This window comes from Triplophysa rosa, linkage group LG13, assembly GCF_024868665.1.
Source record: "Triplophysa rosa linkage group LG13, Trosa_1v2, whole genome shotgun sequence".
Lineage (NCBI taxonomy): Eukaryota > Metazoa > Chordata > Actinopteri > Cypriniformes > Nemacheilidae > Triplophysa > Triplophysa rosa.
Genome location: NC_079902.1, coordinates 19880772 through 19908244, shown reverse-complemented (window position 1 = coordinate 19908244; position 27473 = coordinate 19880772). Strand labels below are relative to the sequence as shown.

General features: G+C 40.0%; 1 protein-coding gene across 6 annotated transcripts in view; it reads left to right on the top strand.

The window, feature by feature from the left end:
* unc5a (unc-5 netrin receptor A) overlaps positions 1 to 27473 on the top strand; it is a 168723-nt gene that overhangs the window by 106275 nt on the left and 34975 nt on the right. For 2 of the 6 annotated variants that reach the window (XM_057349912.1, XM_057349915.1), the window contains exons 4-7: positions 4282 to 4385; positions 6313 to 6493; positions 9322 to 9492; positions 19002 to 19166. In XM_057349912.1, coding sequence (XP_057205895.1) covers positions 4282 to 4385; positions 6313 to 6493; positions 9322 to 9492; positions 19002 to 19166 — 621 coding nt within the window. The remainder of the gene's footprint in view (positions 1 to 4281; positions 4386 to 6312; positions 6494 to 9321; positions 9493 to 19001; positions 19167 to 27473) is intronic. The other 4 variants (XM_057349914.1, XM_057349918.1, XM_057349916.1 and 1 more) reach the window with 2 other exon arrangements.

The following is a 27473-nucleotide window of genomic DNA, read 5'->3' as shown; positions in this document are numbered from 1 at the left end:
GGAGGAGTCTGGCATGCAAATTTCATTCGCCAATTTTCATTGGCCTTTTCTAAATACTCAGAAGATGATAGGTTCTCAAGACAAACCCCATTCTGTCGGTTCGACACAACGTCGAGAGTCCGACAGAAAGGGAACCAATGCAAGTCAATAGGTCCCACCATTGTTCGGTACCAACATTCTTCAAAATATCTTCTTTTGTGTTCTGCAAAAGAAAGAAAGTCATACTGGTTTAAAATGACAAGAGGGTGAGTAAATTATGACAGAATTTTAGCTGAACTATAACTTATATATCCTGCCCAAATCCTGTTTCAATAGAAAGTACATAAACACAGACACAAAATTCTAACTTCTAATTAGTATTCTTTAAAATTGTCTCTTTCTCCAACCATCTCGATGGACACCTTCCACATGCTCTTGTCATAACAGTTATAAATGCTTATGCAAATATTGTTTTGAAATCTTACCATCCGTTGTCAAGGGGGCTCGCAAGTCCTCCATCAAGAGTAATGCAATTTTGCCGGGCAAATATGATTCAACTCGCATCAACACCTGTCCCAGAGGTTTCAGGTGGAGTGGGTGGTCGTGTGGATACCACAGCCCAGTATCATGTAGAGAGGGAAGATAATGCAATTCCTTTCTGTAGATGCTTTGCCTGGGGGCTACAGACGGCCATTCTAGGAAGCAGCCAAGCAGGGTGTAATAAGCACTTGGGTCTGTGATGTGGGGCCTTCATAGAGAGAAAGGCCACTCACAGCTCGTATAAAACTTGCACAGTCCAAACAAAGCCCTGAGTTATATATTACTCTACACACAGAACACATTATGGAATATGACATGGGAAATATTAAATTAAATGGCTCTGTCGGTTTGCCTTCTCGGTTATATTTGTACAGGTGATGATCTTCTCTTGACCACGGGAGTATTTTAGTCAATAAACTGTTTTGAGGATGCATAGGAAATAAAAAAAATAGATCCCTTTATTGCTGCATTTCAATTGTTTACCCTGGGCTTATGCCCTCTTCTCTCTGACCGTGATTGTATTGCTTTAAATCTGATCACAAGACGTATTGCCAGGAAAAATAAGATATAAGATGTGCATATGCCCAATTCTATACAAAATTACAGTATATGGGGGATTTTTTCTGTCATTTGTATTGAACATGCATCATTTTAGCTATTACTTTGTGTGTCAGGTGTTTTCTGTCAGCTAAATCTGACATCATTCGAATCTGAACGATTGCATGTGACCATAAAACTATAACCTCACATATAAGCTTTGCACAGTACACAAAAAACTTTTGCTCGTTCCTTTAAGTTGAAAGTACTACCACAAGTTGAATTTGGAGCTGACATCTAAACGCCAAAATCTAAGCGACGACTAGCTTGAACCATTTTTGCTTGAGTCTTTACCACTGTGATTGGTTCTTTGGTTAAACGTCAAAACCAGGAGTCGACTCTTTTGGAGTTAACGCTTGTGGAGTCAGCTCCCCCTTATTAGCGAATCAGTCTGAATCGTTCTGATGGTTCACTTACGTTTGGAGAACCAGCAAGAATGCTAAGCGTTACTTATTTATTCATTTAACTCAACTGGAATTGTCGATAGCCTTAAAGTCACCATGAAATCAAAAGGGAAAATTCTAAATGTTTAACACAGTGTTGAAGTGATTATTATTCATTATTTATGCGTGCACACCATTATGTTTTTTTTATTAATTTGCTCTTGCAATCTTTAATCAAAAACATTAAGCTCCCGTCCCCCTCTCAACAACAATTCTTCACCACATTTAGATTTACATTTAGTCATTTAGCAGATGCTTTTATCCAAAGGGACTTACAGAGAGTTCAGGGAGCAATAAGCCATATGTCATAGCAATAATACAATAGGTGCTAATACAAGTTACTAGTTTCAGCAAAAGCCACATGAAGTAAGCAACAAAAAAGGGGTAGGACTGTACTGACTGTCCAATGGCCATGCATTTTAGCCCTCCCCTCCGCAACAGACCGTAAACTGGCATTCAAACCTGCCACCATTTTATTAGCAACGCCCAACTTACAACAAACCAATTAAAACGGGAAGAGCAGAAAAGCCCTGCCCTACTTTTTTTCTAATTTCAGAAGCCGCTGCACTCGAACATCACAATATGAAAAAGACGTCAATTGCAACTTCCGTTTCATGGTGTTTACATGTCCTTCTTTACACTGTTGACTGTGCTGGCTTCTCAAACTTAAAATGGTCAACTTGTTAAAAAACTAGTTGGACGAATGACGTAGTATTTCTGTACTTGATACACTCCCCCACCAGTTTTTTCGCCAAAAGCACGGCAAGGCTAAAAGTGAAAGAGCCCGCCCACGAGCCAACCATGAAGGTTGTCTGCGCTGCATCAAGATGGGCTGCGCTGCACTGCAGCTTGTTACTCTTGCGATAGTGAAGTTGAGGTGTGTCTGTTTGTTCACGGCATTTCAGTGATGGGTGTTATATAAACGGTGGATATACCGCTGGATTTGGAGATCGTTTGAAAGTGATAGATGGCGAGGTTCCAGTGCTAAAAGATGCCGGACATGAACTGCACGTGGTATGTCAAACTAAGTCATACGTCTGTGTTTTGTTGGCAATAGGCGTGTACGTGCATAATGTACAAAACACGAAGGGATTAATGTGTTGCTTGCTCGTGCTGTAGTTCCATCCCACTCTTCCCACTAGTCCCACCTCTAGCATCTCGTGTTTTTCTGGAAAAAAAGCTGTATCTCACTTCTATAAATGTTATCAAACTAAATACTCTTCAAAGATATGACTTATGCAATACTACTGTATAGGCACTCAAGATTAATATGAGATTGGCAGAAACTGAGTGTGTTATGCAATCTTTAAAGCGGCCCTAGCACACGCGGTTTCTGCCAATCTCATATTAATCTTGAGTACCTAGAGTAGTATTGCATACTTCGTATCTTCTAAGAGTATTTAGTTTGATCACATTTATAAAAGATAGATACAGCTGTACGATTAGGCTTTAGTAAGCACGTGCGCCAACAAAACACAGACATCAGTTTCACTCACCGCATGCGGTTCATGTCCGGCATCTTTTAGCGCTGGGACGGCTCCATATATCAGTTTCAATCGATCTCCAAATCCAGCGTTATATCCACCGTTTATATAACATTCATCACCCAAATGCAGTGAACAAACAAACACCTGAACTTCGCGAACGTATGCGCTCTCGCTCTCTCTCCTGCACACATGTGAAAGTGACGTCTGCGCATGCTCCTTCTCCTGCTCTCCTTGCTGCCGCGTGGGCGTGCCGCGTGCTTTTCTGGGAGAATTGACCAATAAGGGATTACAAAAAATTGTTACGTAACAGTTTTATATGTTCAAAAAAAACTTTCCGAAACCTGTACGGTATGATCGCTGGGGGAGTGTATCGAGTACAGAAATACTACGTTATACGCCCAACTCGTTTTTTGACAAGTTGACCATGTTAAGCATGAGAAGACAGCACGTTTAACATTGTAAAGAAGTCAGAATGCATGACACACCATTGCACCACCCCTTTAAGAAGGACCAACACCTCCATGCGCTGGGAATAAATGGCCATGAGCGAATCCCAAACTGCATTTTTGCACCCTTTGAAGCACACTCTGAAGCACTTAGGACCAAAAGTACCATTCCACTGATTGGTGTGACATATAAAATATTAACAGTTTGTTTTCAAAATTTTTGCTATTATTAATATTATAAAATAGCATAAGATAGTTTTATCTTCTTGTTAGTTTTTTTTCTAAATATTTGCTGTCATACTATAGGACACATTTGCGGTTTAATTGTCAACTATCGCGATACATTTAGCCTTTTGAGGACAATGTAAACAAATTGGTAAATACTGGCAATATTGAGTAGTACCATGGTACCGGCCGCTCTGATAATGAACATTGTATCATTGCATTTGATGGTATAACCCATTTTTTTTATTACTGTTTCATTGTTTTCTGCTCATTACTCGCTCTTGAAGTTTACATGTTTTCTACCCAGTTGCATACTGTAGCTCATTCATTATTTATATTCTAACTGCAGGATGTGGTTGCTAAGCAACATACTTTTTATGTATTGTACATAAATATAAATAATTTACATACACATTACATAGAAATATGTAAAAATAAACATGTACATTTGCAGTGTAGAACAGATTTGGACACGGCTCATCCAATCAGAATGTATTGTCAAAACTAGCTGCATAATGACAATAAACTGCATAACTTGACAACTGCATGATTTTTGCTCTACAGATCTGAGGAAGAACTTTGAGGAGGAACCACTGGGTAAGGAAGTGGCACTGGATCAGGAAGTACTTCTGCACTGTCATCCTCCGGAAGGCGTTCCACCCGCAGAGGTGAGACTAACAAGTAAACATGTTAAAATCCATTCTGCTAATGAATGTGCTCACACGAATATACCGGTGAGACAGAGATTTGCCGCATTTCGGTGACGTCTTTCACCATAATCCGTCTGTTCAGTCAGATGGACTTGGACGAGGAGCCGTGGGGAGTGATTTGGCAGCTCTGGGAAGTCCCATCAATAATACTTGTATTTTTGCATTGGTGTAGGACTGGTCCAGCCTGCGACCAGCTGTTGCAACTTCAAATGTCTGTAGAAACTTCCAGACCAGCCCAATAATGGCCACTGGAGTGCTGTGCTTTTGAAGTATTGTCGTATTAAATATTCAACTCCAATTTAATCAGCCTCAATTTTCTCTGACTGAAGTACTCGTGACTTTTGGCTATATTCTTTACAGTGTTTTATGGTTTTTTTTTATAGAAATGTTAAAAGTTAAACTCCATTGACAGCATTTCTGGCAAAATTGATAACTCACCCATTCAGATATTGCATTTACAGTAAGGCACTTACAATGGAAATAAACCAGTCTGAAATCTGAAGTGTGAAGTTAATATTTTTGTTAAAGCATTTACATGAATTATTCAATAAAACTGAGTTTTTTATTTGGACTAGAAGTTGTGTGAATCATCTAGTTTGAGGTGGAAATACTTTCTGGCATTAATGATGTATGTACACAGAACATTACAGATAGTTTTGTCACATTATTTAAAGGAGTCATTCGCCGGAAGTATGTGTTTTTCTGTGTCTTTGGTGTGTTATAAGTTGCCCATGCATGTATTAGACACGTGAAATTGCAAAAATTTAAGTGTCGGAACAAAAGATGTATTTTATCTAGAAGCGAATGCTCACCCAGACCTGCCTGAAACGCCTCGTGTAACCACACCCCCACAACTTGACGTCAGCTCGTGGATTGATTTGACTAAAACCGCCCAAATCTACACGCAAGTAATGTGGGCGTACCTTTCAGTACAGTTGCTTTGAAACCTGATGTTCCGAATATGGTAAGAGGCGTTACATTTCCGTCACACAGTTGCAGTGTTCCACCAATCACTATGCAGTAGTGAACTGGCCAATCATAGCACACCTCGCTTTTCAGAGCGATGAGCTTTGTAAAATATCCTCGCGTTTCAGAGAGGCTGGGCTAAGAGGAGATACAAACATGCACGGTATGTGGAAAATACAGCGTTTTTGAACCTTCAATCGTGTATACACATTGTAATACATTTAAAGCAAACAATAATATTCGTTTTAGCCGTGTAAAATGACCCCTTTAATAGTATTGAAACACATATTTTGCAAAAGTTGCCAGTTTTTCAGGCTTTTACAACAGTGCGTATTTTAATGCCTTGCCTCATGTACTATATACGGTGTAAGTGCCTTAACATTACCACATTCTTCAGTTTGGAAAGCATCAATCACAGTAGTACGTTACAGTAAATGCTTTTGATTATAGAACACATTGAATATTTTCCACTCATTCTAAAGTGGAGATATGAAAATCTTGATTGTGAAGTTAACGTAGCTCAGCATTAGATGAGCTTGATATGATTTTGCATATTTGCATTCGCAAGTCCTGTGATATTTGCATTTCGCACCAAATCATGTAAAAGTCTTACTGCAGTCAAAGATAACAATACACAATGCATCACAAGCAATAAGAAAAGTATTCTTTCATCCCCCATCGTGAATCACTTCTGATTTCAAATTGCTGATGAAGTGCAGATTTAAAGTGTAGAGGTAAAAATGCTAATCCACTTACCTCGCTCCTTGACGTTTCCGTGAAACGTCTGCCAAACTTAAACATCCTCAGTCCAAGGGGAGGTGCCCAGAACAGCTGTAGGATCTTAGGTCATATATAGCGTTTTCTATTCGTTTAATCCAGATTGAAGCTGTGAAATGTTCTCCTCTGTGTATATCTCCAGGTGGAGTGGCAGAGAAACGAGGAGCTGATCGACCCCAAGACTGACCCCAATTTCTTCATCACCGCGGACCATAATCTCATCATCAAACAAGCCCGTCTGGCCGACACAGGCAACTACACCTGCGTGGCCAAGAACATTGTGGCACGACGCAAGAGCTCCTCGGCCACTGTGATTGTCTATGGTGCGTTTCTCCTCATACTCTGTTCCACTCTCAGATCACAGATAAAGGGCCTTCACATTTCAGTAGACAAAAGTTTAGGATGGTTTTGACCCAAAGTCAGGAGTAATTTACTGAGTCAGTCTAGTTTTTATGGACAACTCAACAGAATTCACTGACTGCATAGCCTTTTAAAAATGTACAGTGAGATTTACTATGATATTAATATATGAATGCTGCAGTGACTAAAATATTTTTGGCAAGAACTACATTTTTACTACTGCTACGGCATTGCAACAGAGTAGGGTAAAATCTTAATTGTTCTTCTTAATTGTATTTTTTTTTTAATAGTTTTACATGATCTCCCACAGTGTAAGATTTATGCTGCGTTCGAGACAACTCGGATTTCGGGTATTGTCGACCTCACTCCCGGAAGTGAACGTCTGTAACGGCAAACGAAGTAGGTTATCCAACCTCTGAACTCGAGGCAGATCGATCAACCCCGACCTCAGCGAGACGCGTCATTTGACGTCACGGACAAGATGGCGACTAGCCCTTCGCTACCTTATGTGAACAAACTTTTGACTATTTGTACAACACGTAATATGTATGAACGTTAAAGTTAATACACCCAGAAACGGTTTATGAACAAATGCCTACGTTAGAATATCTACCACATAACGTTCTCTCGGCGTCTCATAGTGACATCACGTAGTAAACATGCGAATGTGACGCGTGGTCAACTGGAACGGATTGAGGTCAGAAGTCGGATGTTTTACGTCATGATATCCGAAACCCGTGTTGTTTTGAACGCAGCATTAATCATAAAGATTTAAAAAGAGGTGTTTAGCATCAGCTGTAGTGCACTACCTCTAAATCCGTTTGCTGTGTAGGATGTGAATCTGTTCTTCTTGCAGCGTAAACACAACATATCAACTAGAGGAAGAACGCAGCGTCAGAGAAATCTCAGCAGAGCTGACAAAGATTAACACTGTAGTTGAGCTTGTTGAATTAATGGCAGAAATTGGCTAATGAATTAGGTTTATAAGCTAACTGACCTTTATTAAAATGCACAGCTGCAGAGCATCGCTGAGCCCGGTGGGGTCCGCGCACAAGCGCCGTTCTAAAGGTAGCGCGCATTACAAACCCGAACACGCACTCTGCTGATCAGAGTCGGTCGTGCATGATGCGTAGTACAGCGCTGAGGCAGATCTACAGAGACTCCCTCTACACTACAACTACAGAAAAGAAGACTTTTTAGGCGTAACTGAGCAGTTTGGTTAGAAATGATAAAGATAATGACTAAAGAAACTATGCAATAATTTAAATTAAAGTAAATGCCTGATTTGTGATGTGGTGGCTGTCAGGAAAAAAGTGAATTAAAGTAAAAATTTTCAGATGAAGTGAGATCAGATAAATTGTTGAATTTTGTCAGAACCACGTGATTTGGGGGAATTTTAATGGAACGCTTTGCAAAGAGTGATCGAGAATATTTTTGTTCTATTGTTTGCTTTTTCTGCTGTCAATCAATGAAGCCCTCACACAGGGAAAAAAAGCAAAAAGCGCATGAATGGTAGGTGCGCTGCCATACAATTTGGCGGTTTCAAATTGCGCAATGTTCACCCAGCAATTTGCTACCATTGTAAAAATTAATTAAAGAAAAAATCCCCGTGAATAGCTTTTGATCAAAAGAACTATTAGGCACGGTCCTTTATGCTATTCTTTTTTTTCTTCACGGCTTCGCATTAAAATGTCAGTTTACTAATTTGACGTCTTGCAGGCTTGCTTATTGGCTGAACCATAGGTGGTGTGAGAGCTGTTATTAGTGCTGTTGGACAGGGGCCGGAGATGCATTTTAACAAGGCTGGATTTGACTTCTGGCACAACGGTGTGCTAAGAGGTAATCAGGACCCAGAGTAGCCATGCAATTTCCTTCTTCGCGGTGAGCAATCAGTGAAGAGAGGCTAAAGAATTGATTCGTCCCGACCGGTGTGAGAATTCGTAGAGAATTAGAGAGTAGCTCCAGGCACAATTTAGACCCTGACCGGCGATCGGGGCTCCAGGACAACAAATCAAGAGTTACCGGGGGAAGAAGAAATCAGATTGGTTCTGAATTCTCCCACCAAGAGAGAGGAGGCTGGGGTCTTGATTAAAAACCCTGCGTGAACTTTGGACTTGAGAACATCTCGGAATCCTCCAGGATTATGCATTTCACAAGCCGAGATATCGGTGCCATAAAAACCATACTGTGTAACGGTGTAGGAGAAAACCAATATACTCCCCACATCATGAGATGAAATCTAGGCCGATCCTTTAAGAATTCACATTTATCACATGTCCGCCATTTCACCCAGTAATTGACATCCATTAATACAGACCTTATAAAATGGATTGAGCAGTAGAAATTATTGCTATTAAAATGTTTTATTGGTCAAAGACAATGGTCGTCTGATCGTGCTGTATAGGCCCCGTGCTTGAAAGGGGATGAATTTAAAGATGCACGTTTTCCTAGAGGATTTTACTGCTAAAGCAGAGCACACAGCATACTAATAAAGCGCTAAAAATATCTACCTAAAAAATCGAGATAATAGTTGGTTTAATGGACCCATTTCTAACCCAGATGTGGCCATCTATTCCACGCACGCTAATCTCAAACCACTTACAGCCATAGCACAGCAACAGTACCATTAGCGACAATTTCATTTTTTTCAGTTGCCGTTATTGCCATCTGCACCATGGCTTGCGTTTAAGCACAGAGCTCAGTGATTGTGGCTGTTTATCGTCCTCGTGCCCGTCGGGTAATCCTGACTCGCTTTGTTCGTTTCCCCTCTCCTTTGCACTGGGCACACGAGCAGTGAATGGGGGCTGGTCTACGTGGGCCACGTGGTCGGCCTGCAGCGCTGTCTGCGGTCGCGGGTGGCAGAAGAGGAGCCGGAGTTGCACCAACCCCACGCCCCTGAACGGCGGGACATCCTGCGAGGGCCAGAGCGTCCAGAAAAGTGCCTGCACTGCCACCTGTCCAGGTAACGTCCACCGGGCGTCTCTCAATGCAGGAGCTAGTTTAGCAGACCCTTGCACGGTCCTCTTGCTCTGAGGCACCAATAGTTTCCTCCTAGCTTCACGGCGGCTAGTCTTCTGCTTGGCGTTAGCTTTTTGTGCATAAGCAAAATTTTGTTGTTTGCTTTTGGCATCCATTGAATATTCACAGCTAAACCTGTGCTTCTGTCTCCATTTAGGTCATCATTTTGTTTTTTCGCACTTTGTCGCTTTTGCTGCATGAGGTTTTGTTTTCTTCCAAACTAAAACGGAAAAAGCTCACTTTTTATGCAGAGTCAGTCAGTAGCCTACGGCGAGCGCACAGAGCCACATTTACATCCCTGCTTTCACGCTAACACGACACAAGCGTTAGGAGAGACAAGGTGCAATGTTTTCCCCAACATTTCTTCAGGGGTTAAGAGCGAATAAAAGAAAGGCAGAACAGCTGGTTTTCCTCAGGATTTATTGATCGTGTGCAGTTTGAAATGGAAGTCAGGTGGCTTCATTTACAGGCTGACATTAGACTCAGGTAGACTTTGGAGATGGGGGAAGGGAATCTCTTGATTACCGCGATAGGCTCGTGAGTGTATTTCAGCAGGGACGAAAATGGCATTATGCAGGCGCTGCTGACCGGCGGAAAATATCCACGCTTCGCAAACAGGAGAGGAAATCGAAGCTTTTGTCAGCTGTAGCTCGCCCCCATCACTCGCTCCCTCCCCTCCTCCAGTCCTCTTGCGAGATGGTTTATCTACTTAAGCCAATCTCCTGTTTCATTACAAAGCATCCAGTGAAATTTAATAAGACGCCACCTTTACGCTGCTCTGTAAGTAACGCGCTCTCAAAATATGGCATTTTTGATGAGCAGAAACACAAAGCGCAGGAGAAGGCCTCTGACAGAGCTCTGTGGGGATGGATTTCAGATGATTACGACCTAAATAGCATTTCTGTGGGGGAGACTGAGAAGAAAATAACAGGATGAGGGAAAGAGACAGAGAGGAGGTAGAAATTTGCTGGAGAGAAATGAAGGGTTTGAGCGGGGATGGGCCATATTTGCTTTTTGATCCGATACTTAGTGCAATAAAAGCTAATTCCGCTAAAATCAAAGCCTCTCTCAGTATTGCTATTGAATGGAAGCTTTTTTGCAGATTTTAAGGATGAAATGGTTATTGTAGCCTAGGGCTGGGACGATTTATTGTTTAATTTTTTATGCTCAGTTTCTCAATGAATTACGGTTAAATGCCGCCACATCCGATAGCCAGAGGGCGCTCTCGCGCAGAAACTGCGAATATGGGACACAGAAGAAGAACGATTTACACAGTAAGTTGTGTCCCAAATGACATACTATGCACCCTAAACTAAGCACTCAACCATGTATTGTATGGATTTTAGAAGGGTAGTATCTTCCCAGATGGAATGTTAAATGTTTTTATACAAACCTGAATTATATCGGTTTCCCAGACGATCGTAAATGACGTCAATCGCACGGCACAATTCGTGTGAATAAAATTCGACTTGTACATTGTACAACTAATGTAGTTTTCATCTGTTTTGCCCAGCATTACTTTAGTCATCATCAGATTGAAGCGTTATCACTCTGCAGGAGAGTTTTGCTCGAGCAGCGTCTGATAGCCCCGCCTCCCTTACGCTACGTAAGCGAAACTGTGACCGTTGAGTGCGTGTTGTGTCCACAGTTCCACGCTTCATATTTTCGGTTGAAAAAGTGTGATCATCCGGGTACTTAAAGTGCACCACTTTTTTGAGAATTTTCAATGTGAACTCACTAGTCGCACTATTTATACTACAAAATGGCGTTAGAATAGTGCACAAGTGCGCGATTTGGGACGCAGCTGTAGTTCCAGGAAATGCCAATGGTCATATTCTATCGCTGTTCTTCAAACCTTTTCAGATAATAAAGTATATTTATAATGATGATGCTTGATGAGTGTTGCTTTTTCAAATGCACGTAATAAACGACTCAATCTCGTAGTGATTTTAGATCGAGCAGTAAAGAGCCGTAGTTTACAGAGCTGTGCATAAAACACAGAATCGAAGCCTTTGCGATTTCAGAATCGACCTAGACAGGTATAATTAGTGTGAATTGCGATATTCATCATCACAGCCCTATTGTAACCTTTAAATATTATTTTTAAAAGACGTAATTTGTATAGGCCAGACTGCAAACTATAACTTATTATAACAATAATTGCAAAAAATGTTCCAAGTTTTATCAGACATCACACAAAGCTGTGCTCTCTCGGTTTGACTGAATGCTGCAAAAATGTTGTGCTTGCCACACTTCTGTGTCTGTTTAGACCAAAGGTACCATAATACCATAACCATAATAGAACCATAATAGTTTTTTAATGAGTTTTTATGAGTTTTAAGAGCAATTAAGTCACTTTTTTGCAGATTTTGGCTTATGTGTTTGATTATTGGGGTAATTAATCATAATGAATACATATTTAATTTATGGTCTGATAGTGTGTATTGGAGGGTTGATAAACAGTGATTGTAATACTGGCTGTCATTTGAATGCACAGTGTAAAAGAGCATTACAGAATGAAAAAATGAAAGAATGTAGGTTCGCAGTGGTGACAAAGGCGTTTTTTTATAAGGGTCACGCTGAGAGAAAGGGTTGGATAATGTCCCCGGAGTGGCTTTATTCCTCTCTGGATCTCACGTGTTTCTTGCACTCCGACTGATTAATCCTGCCATGGGTCACAGCGAGAAGCCACAGCACCTTGGCCACAGATGAAATAGTTGCATTCCTATTCAAAAACGAGCACCTGTCTGCTTTACTGTGCTCACCAGAGGACCCCCAAATCCTGTCAGCCAAAGAGAGAGAGAGTAAAGGAGAAGGAGAGAGAGAGAGAGAGTGACCATCGCGTTCCATTTATCACCATAGAAAGACACACACAAACAACTGCAGGCCCTAAAAATTACATCTGAGACTTCATCCCGATTTATCAAAACGTGACTCCTGACTGCAGGAGGTATAAATCATCATTTACTGACTAGCTGCAGGTAGAGGCGTCGTGTTCCCAGAGCGCAGTGAGACGGCGGTACACAGAAAGAGAAACAGCCGAGCTTTGATGAACGACTCGCCGTGTGAACGCAATCCGTCGCCGCAGCTCCACTGATCCTCAGGACAGGGTGACTTTAAAGGACCCGACGTGTCTCGTGTAACGCGCAGCACATCTCGATGAAGCTGAATTTTAATGCCTTCCATTTCTGTTGAATTCAGATTGCTTCTATTTCTGTTGCGAATTTGCGACACAGAATTTATTCCAGCATAATTTTACTTGTTTTCTAGATTATTTTAGTGTTTGTTTTAGATTTCTGATGGTTAAACGTGTACTGTGTAATGTGGTTCTGTGGTATTTTGGCTATTAAAAAATGGTATTTAAAACATAAAATAATTAATTAATATAAATTAAACGCTAGAAAGAAATAAAGGTGCTAGCTTCACAGCGATGTTATAGACAGTTTTATTGGACGTACTTGGCTGGCCCGAAGTTAACTTGCGGTCTGTGTTTGGTTATCGGCCTTGCTAGTGACTAGTAATATAACAATTTATTTTAAATTAATTTGTATTAATATTAATTTATACTAATATTTTATTGTGTATTCATTTACATTACATTTAAGTAAAACTACTCAACAGTTTCTTTGCGGAGGTCTAACGTAAGTTAAGTTTGGGCTACAAAACGTTTGTCTATGTTGCTGTCGCAAAACCATCTATAGTAGGAATATTTTTGGTGCCCCAAAGAAACTTTTGTTCAACGATTTTGAAAATAACCTTTTTTTCTCACCTTTTTGTAGTCTGTAGTCTGTAGACTATAAAACCTTTTTTGAAACAGAGAGGTTCTGAGAATGTTTTATAAGATGCACTGTCAAACACCTTTTAGGCACAGTTGTGCCTATTTTTAGCCAGTATTTCTAGGAAGTACTAATCTATTTTTTCTGAATACAAGTCATTGGAATACCATTTCTAAGGCAATGATATCAAAATGGTATCTTCAATACTGAAGTTCTCTTATGTATCATATGATGACTCATTTTTTTCTGCATTCTCTCATGAAAACGTATTCAAGAATCAATAGTACATAGAGTCTTTTTCCCTTTCTTTTTCCCAATCTTTTCTAAAGGAACAAACCAGTAACTTAACACAATTGGCCAATCAACTGGATGAGTTCATCTGTGAAGAGTCTAATGTAATAAGTGGGTTTTAAAGGGCTAATTGACCCTGATGAGCCTCTTGTACCAGCTCTTGTTAAATCGCTGACTATTTAGACCTTTAGCACGTTGAAGAGGCTACTTCTTCTTAACCCAACACGTCAGAGCCGTCACATGACACGCGAGCACCTGCACGCACGCACGCACGCACGCACGCACACTCTTTACCTTTGACTGGAGAGCTTTGTTAATTTAATAGCCTCTTAAGTGAACAGCACCTGATGTTGAACGCAGTCCCTTAGACATCTTCGGATTCCATCTCCTTTCTCTTTTAAGTACTTTCAAAGCTTAGAGCAAGTGTTGAATTTAATTCCGAGTCTAAACTTTAACACTTTTTTAACCCCAGCTGAGGGGAAATTGAAATATTACAAAGAAGGTACACAACAAAAGGTGACATCACAAAATACATTTTCTTTTGTCTCCATGCCGTCGCATTATCATTAGAACGACGGGTTTAGCGAGGAACCCTGGCTGTGCCTTAACTGATGAAGAACAAAACGCTTTCCAGTTTACGTGGCAGTATGTTTTTAGCACCCAGAGCAAATGTTTTTCTCTTTCCTGGAAGGCAACCTGTTTTGCAGAACTTTATCTCTTCTCATCCCCCCACCTTGATGTTTTTTAACAGATAAAATGTTGCCCCGTAAAAGTTTGAATTAGGTTTTGGAATAAGGCTCAGGGCCAGAAAATGAAAATCTTTTTGCTCATGTTGTTCTTCACTTGTTTTGTCTCATTGGTGGTTCTTCTACCTCTGGTTTCTTCTGATCTCAGGACATCTTTGGTCATCCTGGAATCCATGATAATATACACTGAATATTATGGAAACTATATACACTATTTTATTTTAGAAACTGCCTTACTATAGTTCATCATTCAATCAAACATTCATTTGTGGCTGATTTATTTTTCAAGCTCTCCAACCTGATTGGACTCTTTTCTTGTCCAAATCCAGTCGATTTACAATAGCTAAAATCAATCGTCGCTTTATTTGTAGTTGTTGATTATCGTCTTTCTCTCAGAAATAAGTCACATTACAAAAGCGAGTTGGGAACCAATTTTTCTTGACCTCTTATTTGTGTAGGCACGTTGGAGAAAATGAAGCGTTCTTAATAATGTTCTTAAAGGGATACTTTACCCAAAAAACAGCAAACAGATCTGAGGCACTTGACTACCGTTGTATTTTTTCCTACTATGGTAGTCAATGTGGGGCAAAATCTGTCTGGTTATTAAATTTATACAGATTTGGAACAACTCGAAGGTGAGTAAATGATGACAGAATTTTCATTTTTGGGTGAACTATCCCTGTTTTCAAAAACCCTTTTAGTTGCTTGTATGTAAAATACATTTGTTCTTTTTGTTAATATCGCATGACACATTCGACTTAAACAGAGGCAGCCGACTGCTATGACATCACAGCCGGACTCACCCCGCCCTCTCTGGCTCAGAGCCCGTGAGTCACCTGTAATCTTGTTGTCTCAGTTCTATCAAATACAGAGTGTTTAGGACCATGCGAGATTACAGATGTGAGTGTTGACTCGGTCTCGTCCCCGCTGATCTGAGAGGTAATTGTGTGCCTCTTTTCCCTGGTTCTCCTCCCCGCTCAAGGACAAGGCAGCTGGAGGTGTCCGGCATCAGCCATTGTGATTGTGAGCAGCGGCGAGCGGAAATGTGGCTTCCTGCGGTTCGTGTAAAAAGCGGTTGGACGCTCTTTAGATGTGCCATGGACAAGACGTCCAAATAGACCTGCCACTGCGTTATTGTATTATCGGCACCCTACCTGGCCGTGTCTCACACACGGAAACATAAACGCACACACAGCTCTCCACACCAGGATGATTGGAAATCAAAGATATTATCTTAATAGTAGGGTGCCTGGGAAAAAAAATGATTTATCTGTTTTTGGATTAAACTCCCTTTGGTTTCATAGTAGTGCATGCGTTTCACATGTTAAGCATATTTGAGACACTCGCTGCGTCTCATTGGACGGGAAATTGGCTATCATTGTGTGTTTTTCTCTTTACACTACCTTTGGCTGTTTTGAAATCGACATGAATTGACCCAATTTACTGTAGTTATCATCTTAACACACGTTACTGTTCTTCTTGCATTTCATTCATTAGTTTGTGTTATCCCGGGGTAGAAAATGTTTTTGTTATCTTTAATCAAACTTTAACAATTTAACAGCAATTTAACGCTGGTTAACAATAATGCAATAAATGTCAAAAATAGGTGTCAGCAGTGCTTCAGAAAGACAATAGTTCTTTTTAATCAACAGCGAGAATGGATTCATGTCTAGTCCCATGAAGTGACCACTTTTCACATCCCAGTCCCTGGACATTTTTTCCGTGTTGCCTTTCTGGAAATGTCACATTACAGGGATGAATGAAAATGAAAATTCTGTCATCATTTACTCACACTCTTGTCATTTCAAACCTCTATGGCTTTTCTTCCTTACAGAACACAAAAGAAGATATTTTAAAGGATGCTGGTAACCTGACAATGGTGGCACCCATTGACTTGCATTGGTTTTGTGTCTACAATAGAAGTGAATGAGTACTGTTTGGTTACAAACAACATTCTTCAAAATATCTTCTTTCTGTTCTGCTGAGGAAAGAAAGTCACTCAGGTTTGAAATTACATGAGGGTGAATAAACTATGACAGAATTTTCATTTTGGGTGAACTGTCGCTTTAAGTAAGTGAATTGGCATTTCATTTTACTACTGCTGCAGTGTTTCAAGTCAAAAGACTGTCACTTTGTACCGCTTTCTAAGAGAATCTTTTCTCCATCTCTGAGATGTTGATCTCTCATTCACCTGCAATTCATTCGTTGAATCAGAGACAGGAACACGATTCATATTGTAATGCGTTCATTAGTCATTAATTCAGAGTGCAGCCGGGCTTGTGTGATGATATAAGTCCGCCCGCTCTCTCTCAATGGCAAACAAGGACAATTATTTTAGCGCATAGGCACTCTGTCCAAATGTTTGATCAAATGCTGCATCAGCATTGCCTTGAAATGCACTCAACACACATTCTTTTATTAGTACCGATCTCATTCCGAGTTGCTTAATAATCTCTCTGCGCATATTTAAATATGAAAACCACACTACCGCCTGCCAGCCCGTAACTAAATATTGTCATCATTCATAACTATTACGATAGGTGACTTTTTATCTTGGACTTGCGAGTTCATTAGTTTGGTGTTTAGCCAAGCGGTGACCTTACAGTATTTGCAGGGCTGGGTTATGTCTAGTACTGTACTGTAAATACATTACAAAGGCAAGGGTTAATGAGCAGCCCAGCGTGACTGATCCTGAGTCTGCCGAATGGAGTCATCAGTAAGTTTATATCCAAGTAACATAATTCACCTCCTGCTCCTGGTCCAGTAAGGGCCGTCGCTAAGCGCCCCAGAGAGCTCATTACCAGAGCGTTCACATTAGCCCTGTAGTAACCTTCCTCAACCTGGCACAGCGTCAGTCTGAATGAGACTTCCAAAACCGTCTCTGGTTCAACTAACGAATAATTCTGGAAAAAAAAGGCGCCTTCAATGACTTTGAGTGTTGTTACAGTGTGATGGATCTGGATAGAAACATACACTGTTTCTTGTTTTATTTCATTTTATTATTCTATTACATTTATCTAATTTATTACAATATTCATCTATCATATGTATTCATTCATTTATTTTATTATTCACTTCTATTCATATTATTTGTTCCTTACTTTCCTGTTGTTTAACCCCGTTGGGAGTTGTATTGTCTCTTATGCTGTTATGAGTTTCCAATGGTCTCTATCTCAAGGTTCATAATAACGTCATGAGACAATGTTTTGATACTGTAATCCTGAATGTTTAAAAACCCATATTGAATCTGCTTTTAGTCAGACGAAGTTTGACAGAGCTTGACTGAGCATTAAAGCACAACTGAGATTATTCAATAAATCATTTTTCAGTTTATTTAACATCACTTCGTCTCCTGCCTGCTGTTCTTCCCTTCAGTGCTGTATCTATTGACTCACAACGGAGTTGATATTTCCAGGTTTAATAAGTTCCTGACAGAGAGAGATCTAGTGAAACTGGACTCTAAATTTATGATCGGAAAGATCTACAAGCCATATCTCATAGTTGGATCTCTGGAGTCCGAGGGTGCAAAAAATAAAAATGCTGAGAAAATAAAGTTATTAAATATAGTAACGGTTGTTCATTTTTACAAAATATCTTCATGGAACATGATCGTTACGTAATATCCTAATGATTTTTGGCATAAAAGAAAAAATATAATTTTGACCGATACAATGTATTGTTGGCTATTGCTACAAACATACCCGTGCTACTTATGACTGGTTTTGTGGTCCAGGGTCACATTTTGATTCAGTTCTAACTGTTCGGATGGTAGTAATTATTGTAATGTTTGTGTAGTTTCAAAAACTCAAACAGGAATTGCATATGGACCAGTGTTGTTTACGTCATGCAAAATGCTCTACATGGTGTTTTTTTAAATAATTATCATTTAAAATGAAATATGATTTTCTGTGTTGATAAAGTTGTCTTATCTAGAATTCGTAAAGTTAAAATAGCAGATGTCTTGACAAAAGTAGGTCGCTTACGGTCACAGAAGTGTGCGATTTTAGAAAGAGGACACACCTTTTCCTATCTTATTTGTTTATTTTTCCATTGCTCTGCGCAGTCTTTTTATTTTCCTGCTGCTTGAAATGACATTTTATTTACAAATATCATATGCAGGAAGTTTGCTCTTCATTATACGCTGAAATGACTTCTGACCATTACATTAAAGTCAGCTTGCGATGTTTTTGTCCTCTGGCTAAATAATGCATTATCTTTTGCTTCTCACCTTATGTATATGCAAATAATGTAGACGCTTTTCAAAAATAGATTTCTATTGAAAATTAGGAAACAGAAATATGATCATTATACTGCTTAATCGTCCACCGTAGACACAATGACTCAGAAAGAAGGTAGACAATGCTACAAGGCCCTTTTAAAGTAACACCGGTAGGCAAGACAAGTGTTTTATAGCACATTTAATACACAAAACTGGAACTACTAGACTCCTGTAATGCTGAACTAAAGGCTGAGGCCAGCTACTAACATGGTGACACACAAGTTTAAAGAGAATCTTGCCGAGCTCATATTTATAGCCAGCTACAAAAATAACAAAGGCTGTGTAATGGCGCAGACATGTTAAGTGAATGTGTGATGGATTTCTAATTCGTCTTCTTTTATGTGTGTGCGTGTGTGTTCAGTGGATGGAGGTTGGAGTGAGTGGAGTAAATGGACACCATGCGGAGTGGACTGCACCATGTGGCGGAGCAGGGAATGTACCCAACCCACGCCAGGTACGGGAGGAAAAGAGTGCCAGGGCCTGGATGTCCAGTCGCTCAACTGCACAAGCGAGCAGTGCCCACAGAGTAAGTGCATCCCTCGATTAATCGATCGATCAAAAGACTTCCTTTATTGATCACTAAGTGTGACTGCGAATCAGACTCAGGAAACATTGGTTCGAATCCCATTAACAATCTCGAAGGGCCTGAACCCGAACCACCTGGGACGAGCACCATGGGAGGACTGCATTAACACGCTTTGTTCGCTGTCGCCAACAGGCTTTGTGTATTGTTGTGTCGCGTTGTTTGTAGGAAGGTCACTTTTCCAGATCAAAGAATCTCGAGCCGCCCAAGGTCTTGATGTCCCTCAGGTTACACTGCCTGAGTTTATAGTGGTTTTCTCTGTCCCTTTCCTCATATAACCTTTTCCTGTGTCTTGTAGTTCTGTTCTTTTAATGAAGTTAAACCTCTCAGTTCTCCAGCATCTGTTGCCATGGCACCACAGCAGTGTCAACATTGGCATCCTTGGGAGCGGTAATGTTGTTGCTGTTCTTCCAGTGATTGTTTTTGATATCAGAGCTTCTGATGGCTGTTATCAACGGTTTCTGAAGCGAGAACCGATTGGTTCAAACAAATGCCAGAGGGCAGACGGCGGAGAAGTGGAAGCCGGTGGAATTTCAAGATGGTTTTGTGTGATTTCCTGCGAGCAGTTTTTTACAGGGCTTCTAAGTCTTTATACATGCGTGCATGCAAAAATGTTACGCTAATACAGCGTGCTAAATGGATTGCAGTTATGAAGATGGAAAAGAGGCACTTTGTTGTCATTTATCCAGTGCTTATCACATTTTTCATAATACTGGATGTGAGCCGTTTCACTCCCGTAAAATTTTTTTAAAAAAGGGACTCCTTTCAGTAACTTGGTTCATACGGTTTGCTGTTATTCTGTGTAATCTCAGTATGGCCAAGATTGTTGCTGATGTGGAAAGAAAGAGACAGAAAAAAGTGAAGGTAGAAAGTGAGCAAACACTCCCATTAGTCTGTGCAGAAGCAGAGGTCAAGAAGTGAAGAGATTTTTTTATTCCCCGCGCTGCGAGTCGATACACAGTTCTGAAATCCTTAGCACTTTCTAAGGGCCACATATGGAGGCATGTCTAATCATAGTATGACCTCAAACCACCTCACCATATTTGCAGCTCTCAGAGATTACGTGCAAAAATTACAAATGTTTCCATCGGCAGCGAAAAACGAAGAAAACGCAGAATATCGCAACCTGCCAGCTCAAGGATTGGTTATTAGCATTAGATGTTTACATGCCTCTGTTTTTTGGGAGGTTGCGCTGCAGTCAGTATGTTATTAATTGGCCCATATTGCTCAAATTAAAAGCACAGAAGCTGCTATGATGGCAGCCATGGGGAAATTTGCACGGCCGGGGGTCCGGCCAAGCAGATGGGCATCAAAGTGGTGCATTCACATGTTCTTAGATCAAAATGTTGGGATCAGCATCCTTATTCGGATACACTGTGCAGTGTTGGGTTAACAGGGCTATGTTCATCTCAGAGGAAGCTCTTTAACGGACAATGAGGACACATTCCTGTGATGGGTGCTACTGTTTTTCTGATAAAATCAGTATTTGTGTCCATCTCTGCTAGTAGGCTACCTCTTCCACTTTTAATACAGTATTACACTTTTTAATATTTCTTCCAGCATTAATCAAAACGTGTTATAATTTGACATTTTAGGTGTAGTCACCCTGTGTTTAGAGTTTGCTGGTATTTTATCAATCAGCTTCTTGAGGTCTCACTTTTTAAACAGTATTGAAAGAGTTCTAGGCCCACTCAGAGCCGGTACGAGTAAGACCGGGTTACAGATTTTTATTAACTACAATTTTAGTTTTATAATGAAAGAAACTAATATGTTTGCACCATTGTATTTTTGTGTACAAAATTAATTTCAGACATTAAAGCATACACTTAATTAGGGATAGATTTCTAAGGTTTGTTAGAGAAACATTTTATCCAAGTAACCATAAACATTTGAACAATATTTATTTACTTTTAGATTTACTTTTTTTCTCAAATTTAAGATTTTAATCTGCATCCTCCCACATCATTGACATGCACACTCACACTCTCTGAAACCCTTTTAAGCCCACACTTGAAGGCACATTGAATAGACAAAAATCCCTCAAAATTGGAATGCTGGCCGGAGCAAAATTCTTGTCCCAATCTGTTTTCAGCAGATGCCTCTTGCCAAACAATAGACCTGTTTTATATAGTAATGAGCAGAAAATCCGGCCTGCTTTGGCTACTCCACCGCACAGGAAATATTTTCTTTTCTTTTTTTGAAGCCTTTTAATTATTTGCTAGAGGAAACTGGTTGAAATGAAAGTAGCATTCCTTACTATTCAAGAAAAGATTAACCCCAGAGCACCTGCCCTTAATCTTATGCTTTTCTCAAGATTAACACAGCAAAAATGAGCAAGGGCGGTTGTGTGACTGAGACTAAGACTGGGAGTTCTTTCTCTAAAATCTTAATTTTATGCTTTAAACTTAGTTTAAAAGTCTCTGCATGTTTTTCCGTGTATGAACATTTTTTAAGGCATTAATTTACTGTCATATTTTCTCATACCCAACTCTGTTTTTTTATTATTTTCTTAAAACAATGTGGAGACCGCACAATGCTCCGTTCATCTGGTCGGGATAATTAACTGGTAAAATTACATTCAGGTGTTACTCGGTAAAAAGTGATGATAAAAAAGAAGTCATGTTGCTGAATTAATGCAGCCTGCGCTGATAATCAGACTCATTTGTGCAATAGAGTAAATTAATTTAAAAGCACCATGTTTTTTTCCATTTAGCAATAATGGAAATAATGTCGTAACCTGTAAGTGCAAATTTAGTCTGTCATACTGATGGGTTAATTAAGCAATGTGTGCTGCGGGGATGGTTATTTATTTTCCATGTGTTTTTATTTTCTATTGTAGAACTGTCACATGAATTTATCTCAGGCCAAATTTATTAAGATTGCAAAGATTTATTTTAGGATATATCTTTATCGATTTTCAACCCACTTTGTATTGCTAGTGTTGATAGCCTGAACCATGTTTACCTTTTGTTCAGTTACCTGGATTTCATTTTCCAGAAAACAATAGCATCTTCCAGAGAGAATCAGCACTGTCTCTCAATGTCACAGAGGATAGACAAGTCCAAGCCTGTTTCTGTCGGCCCTTATAGGAGAATTGCAGGTTGCAGACCGCATCCCACAGTGAGAAGGGAGCAACCTCTATCTGTGATTTACGGTACCCACAGGCGGAGTTCAGTCCCCTCGGGTCAGGCTAAGACTCCCTGCTGATACACTGCACAGGATGCTCGGAGCCTCTGTTACACCTGCAGAAATCCATGTTTCGACATACCTTACATCAGCCGCAGGAACAGCAGGCACATCGCTCGCGTGGTTTTGTGTTGATTACAGCAAAAATGAGAGCAGGAGTTTGGGAATCAGATAGCGAGAGCACATCGTCTGCTTCTCTTCCTGTGAGAGAGAGACCAAGGCATGAATACTGTGGAAAAAAAGCAGAATCTATCCAATTATACAACCTGATTAACTGTGTCAATTAAAGCGTGATGGATGTCTCTTCAATTATTCAGCAGGGCAAAGGGAACATCAACCCGGTCTATAGGAAGTGTCAATTATTGGGTATTCAGTATATCAGTTGGACCTGATAAAAAGTAGAGTATTGAAAGTCCAAGGATGTTACAGGTCAGAACAAAATTGAGGGATAGCTGGTGGTTTGGGTGAAGAGAAGGGGATTGTATTTTTAATATGATGCAGTGATGCTATTGGTTGGTATTAACATTGTATTTTATCATACCATATGAATACAATTAATACTGGGTTTTATTTATTACTCCAAAGTACTTTCAAAATACTAAAATAGTACTGAGTACATGTCAAAACATTTGGTAATACCATGGTACAGTGGAGCATGATGTAGTATACTATAAAGTATTTAAGTAAATGTAATATGTTGTTTTTCAGTTTTTTTATAGATTTCTAGATATTTTTTCTATATGTATATATTTAATTTATGCAATGATTTTCATAAATATTTAAAGGTCCAGTGTATGAAATTTAGCGGCATCTAGTGGTGAGGTTGCAAACTGCAACCAACTGCTCACGCCACCCCTCCCCCTCCCTTTCGAAGGATTATGGAGGCTGACACAGGAATAGGATGATGTCACGTTTTCGCTTCTTTACGTAAATACATTATCTCCTTCGGCAGAGCAGTTTGTCCGTTTTCCGAATTCCATGCAAGGTGACCCATGGTGTATGTAGATGGAAATAGCTCATTCTAAGGTAATAAAAACATAGCACTTCATTATGTAAGGTCTTTATACACCCCTGAAGACATAGTTATGTATATTATATTGCATTTCTGTCAATAGATCCTCCACATTGATACACATTGGGCCTTTAAATAATTTTGGGCACCACCCAATTTATGTATGTGTGCATTCATATTATTTTTGTTTTAATGTTTAAATCCGACTGCTTGAGAGCAACATTGTAGAATTTCAGATGGAATAGCAAGTATAAAATATAAAGAATAAAGCTCTTTTAACCAGTGAGATCCCGCCAAAGTCCAAGGGGGGTGAATTTTGGAAGGGTCTTGAATTTTACAAAAACTGAATTTCATCATTCAATGGAAAGTGTGTCTGCTGCCTTTCTGGAGGGCTTTTACAAATTTAAAACTCCTCACATTTTTAATCTTTTATTTTCCAGCCTGTTTTCATCACGCTTGCTTATGCACACAAACCCAGTCTCCATCATGTTTCTTAGTGCGACAGCTGACAGTTTATGACATTGTGAGCCTTTGGTCAAGCCATGACAAAGCCCCACCACCACTTTAGACACTTTTAATGCATTGTCAATATAAATGCAGTCACGATCCATGTTTGTTTCATTCACAATTGACCAGCTCTCATGAAACAACCCCTGACGCAGTGCCATTTCCTGCAGCTCCTTTCCCTATTCACGGTAATATGTCGTATTGACAGAGTCATCAGTCACACGCTCGCAGTCGCCCGAAACACGTCGAGACGCGCAGCCGATGACCCGCGGGCCCCCCGAGCGATATTAGCATTACTCTGAGGGCACGTCAAAGTAATAGAGTTATATTTGGATTAAATTAACTGGACCAGGCACCTGCAGTCCCAAGAAGTGTGGATTGTCTTAAGTAACATCTCCTCTGATAGTCATGAGCGTGTTTATTGCCACTCTGGTGATTAAGAGTGTGATGAACAATTAGAGCACAGCTTCATTAGAGTGACGCAGGCTGGCGTAATGGTAATTGACAGCCTTGTTTTAATTGTCTGTGTGATTTTGGGCTCGGAGATGATTCTAATTTAATCATTTCCTTTGACAATCTCACTCTCGTTTAGACCAAACAAATGAAGGCTTGTCAGCTGTGAAAGTGAGAGAGGAGGTGTGACACAGCTAGTAACTTTCTTCACATCATTGTACAAACTAATAAAGGTTAAAGAAACTATTTTTACACACAGAACTTGTTTACTTGATGGCTCGAAATAGATGGGGTAACATGCTATTTCATGCATTCTGACTTCTTTACACCGTTAAACGTGCTGGCTTCTCATGCTTGACATGGTCAACTTGTTAAAAAACGAGTTGGACGTATGACGTAGTATTTCTGTGCTTGATACACTCCCCCAGCACTCCAACTTGTTTCGAAAAGTTTTTTATAAGTCTGGATCCCTGTTTCGTAACAGGGATCCTATTCCTTTTATTAGGCAATTTTCCTGGAAAAGCATGCCCACGGCAAGGCGAAAGAAAGAGCCCGCCCACGCGCGAATAGGAAAACCTGCTTATCAAGATTGGCTGCACTGTGGGCCTGCAGCTGCAGCTCGTTACTCTTGCGTTAGTGAGAGAAGTTGAGGTGTGTCTGTTTGTTCACGGCATTTCAGTGATGGATGTTATATAAACGGTGGATATACCGCTGGATTTGGAGATCGTTTGAAACTGGTAGATGGCGCGGTCCCAGCATAAAAGATGCTGGACATGAACTGCACGCGGTAAGTCGAACTAAGTCATATGTGTGTGTTTTGTTGGCAATCGGTGCGTATGTGCATAATGTAAACAACACGAAAGAATAATGCTATGATGTATTGTGTGCTCGTGCTGTAGTTCCGTCCCCCTGCCTGCCTCCAGCAGCTCGTCTTTTTCCGGAAATAATCATATAGCTGTATCTCTCTTTTATAAATTTGATCAAACTAAACACTCTTCGAAGTTACGACGTGTGCAATACTACTGTATAGGTACTCAAGATTAACACGACATTGGCAGAAACTGCGTGTGTAACTCCATCTTTAAGCAACCTGATCGGGCAAGAATTGCAGCATTGGCACGAGTTTGGTGCTGGACTCTTTGGTTTGTCATGAAAAACCTTTTTCATGGTTCAGTATAGTGCTGCTAGTGGCAGAAAAATGACACACTTCACCTTGAAGGTTTTAAGCGGCATCTGTTTTGTACACCCAGAGTTTTTGCCCACTAGAAATTTGTGGGAAAATATTAAATCTCTCATGGGCTGGAGGTTCAGCACTCAGGTACACAAGAGCGCATCATATTGAACAGATTGTACTTGCCCTACAGCCTTGTTTTCACATCAGATCAAAAATGGCATCTACTCTGATTTAAGTCAACACACAGACACGCACAACTGTGTGTATTTTATGGAGACCTCCTATAGACATAATGACTTTTGCACTGTACCAACTTGAAATTATGTCCCTTAAAGAAGTAGTTCACTTCAAAATTTGCCCCCATTGACTCTTCATAGTAGGAATATAAATTACAATGGAAAGTCAATGGGGGCCTATTTTGAAGTGAACTACTCCTTTAAACCTACCCTTAAAAGAAAGTTTCTGCATTTTTTCATTATGCAAGCTTTCTGCATTTTACATTTTCAGTTATTTAATATTATTAATGCCCTGTTTTTTCTAATTGGTACAAAATAATGTCTCTATCAAGTTAGCGTTAGTATTTTTGTGGACATTCGGTCCCCACAGTGTATAGGATTTACCAGGACACACTCGTAATGTTTTATTTGGAAAAGAAATGGTTACTATAGACTAACCCTAAAGCACGCCTATCAATACAGAAAAAATATATATGTTTTGCCATTTTTTTCTTTACAAATGTCACGATATATATACAGTATATCACGAATATGATTATTGTGGCAAAAGGAATTCATGCCAAGTTTTCTGGAAAATAAATGATGCTTTCAGTCCTATTCATCTTTAATTTTTTTTTCTCATTTTTGGTCAATAAATCACACTCAAGATACTTTTTTTGTAATCTTTTTGGCTCTTATGGCAAAACTTTAAAGGTATAGTTCACCCAAAAACAAAAATTCTGTCATCCCTTACTCACCCTCTTGTCAAACCGCTAGAGCTATCCCTTTAATAGGTGCTGAATGATTTATGGTATGTGTAGAATGAACATGATGTCAATAATCATTTGAATATCATGGTAATTGTCAATATCTGTATATTGTGACACACACACACGTCTGGTTTATTATCTCCGTTGGGACAGTCCATAGGCGTAATGATTTGTACACTGTACAAACTGTATATTTTATCCCCTAAACCTAAAGATCATAGAAAACTTTTGGCATTTTTAGATTAAAAAAATATCATTTTGTACGATTTATAAGCTTTTTTTACCTCAATTTTGGTCCCCACAGTGAAACGAGTCCCCATGAGTTGGTGTGTATTCAGGATTAGGTCCTCACCGGGATATAAAAACAAGGCCACACACACACACACACACACACACACACACAGTATAGATTCTTAAGTTGCTTATTCATTGAGCCCATATGCACATCTCTGACAGTCCGGTTTTCCGTTGCTTTGGCAGAGTCTTTCCTCTTAGCTTTTAGCTGTCACTCGGCAGAGTGTCTAAATAGACCTGAATACGCCTCCGCAGTCTCTCTTCACAATAAAAAGCCACCGGGGCTCTCCCAGCTGTGAACACGGACACCTCTGCCACCCAAAAAATCAGCGCGCCACAGAGACAACCTTCACAAATCCCATTTCCCACCGACACAATTGATTAGAATAATTTTGGATGTGATTGTATCTGGGTGCTCAGCCATAAAGCTGCAGGCCATAGAGCGGAGGGCACGTGAAATTATGTGAGTTCATAGAGAAATCTGCTTCGTGTCAGAAACACACACACACACTGCCCCCCCCTCTCTCTCTCTCTCTCTCTCTCTCTCTCTCTCTCTCTCTCTCTCTCTCTCTCTCTCTCTCTCTCTCTCTCTCTCTCTCTCTCTCTCTCTCTCTCTCTCTCTCTCTCTCTCTCCCTCTC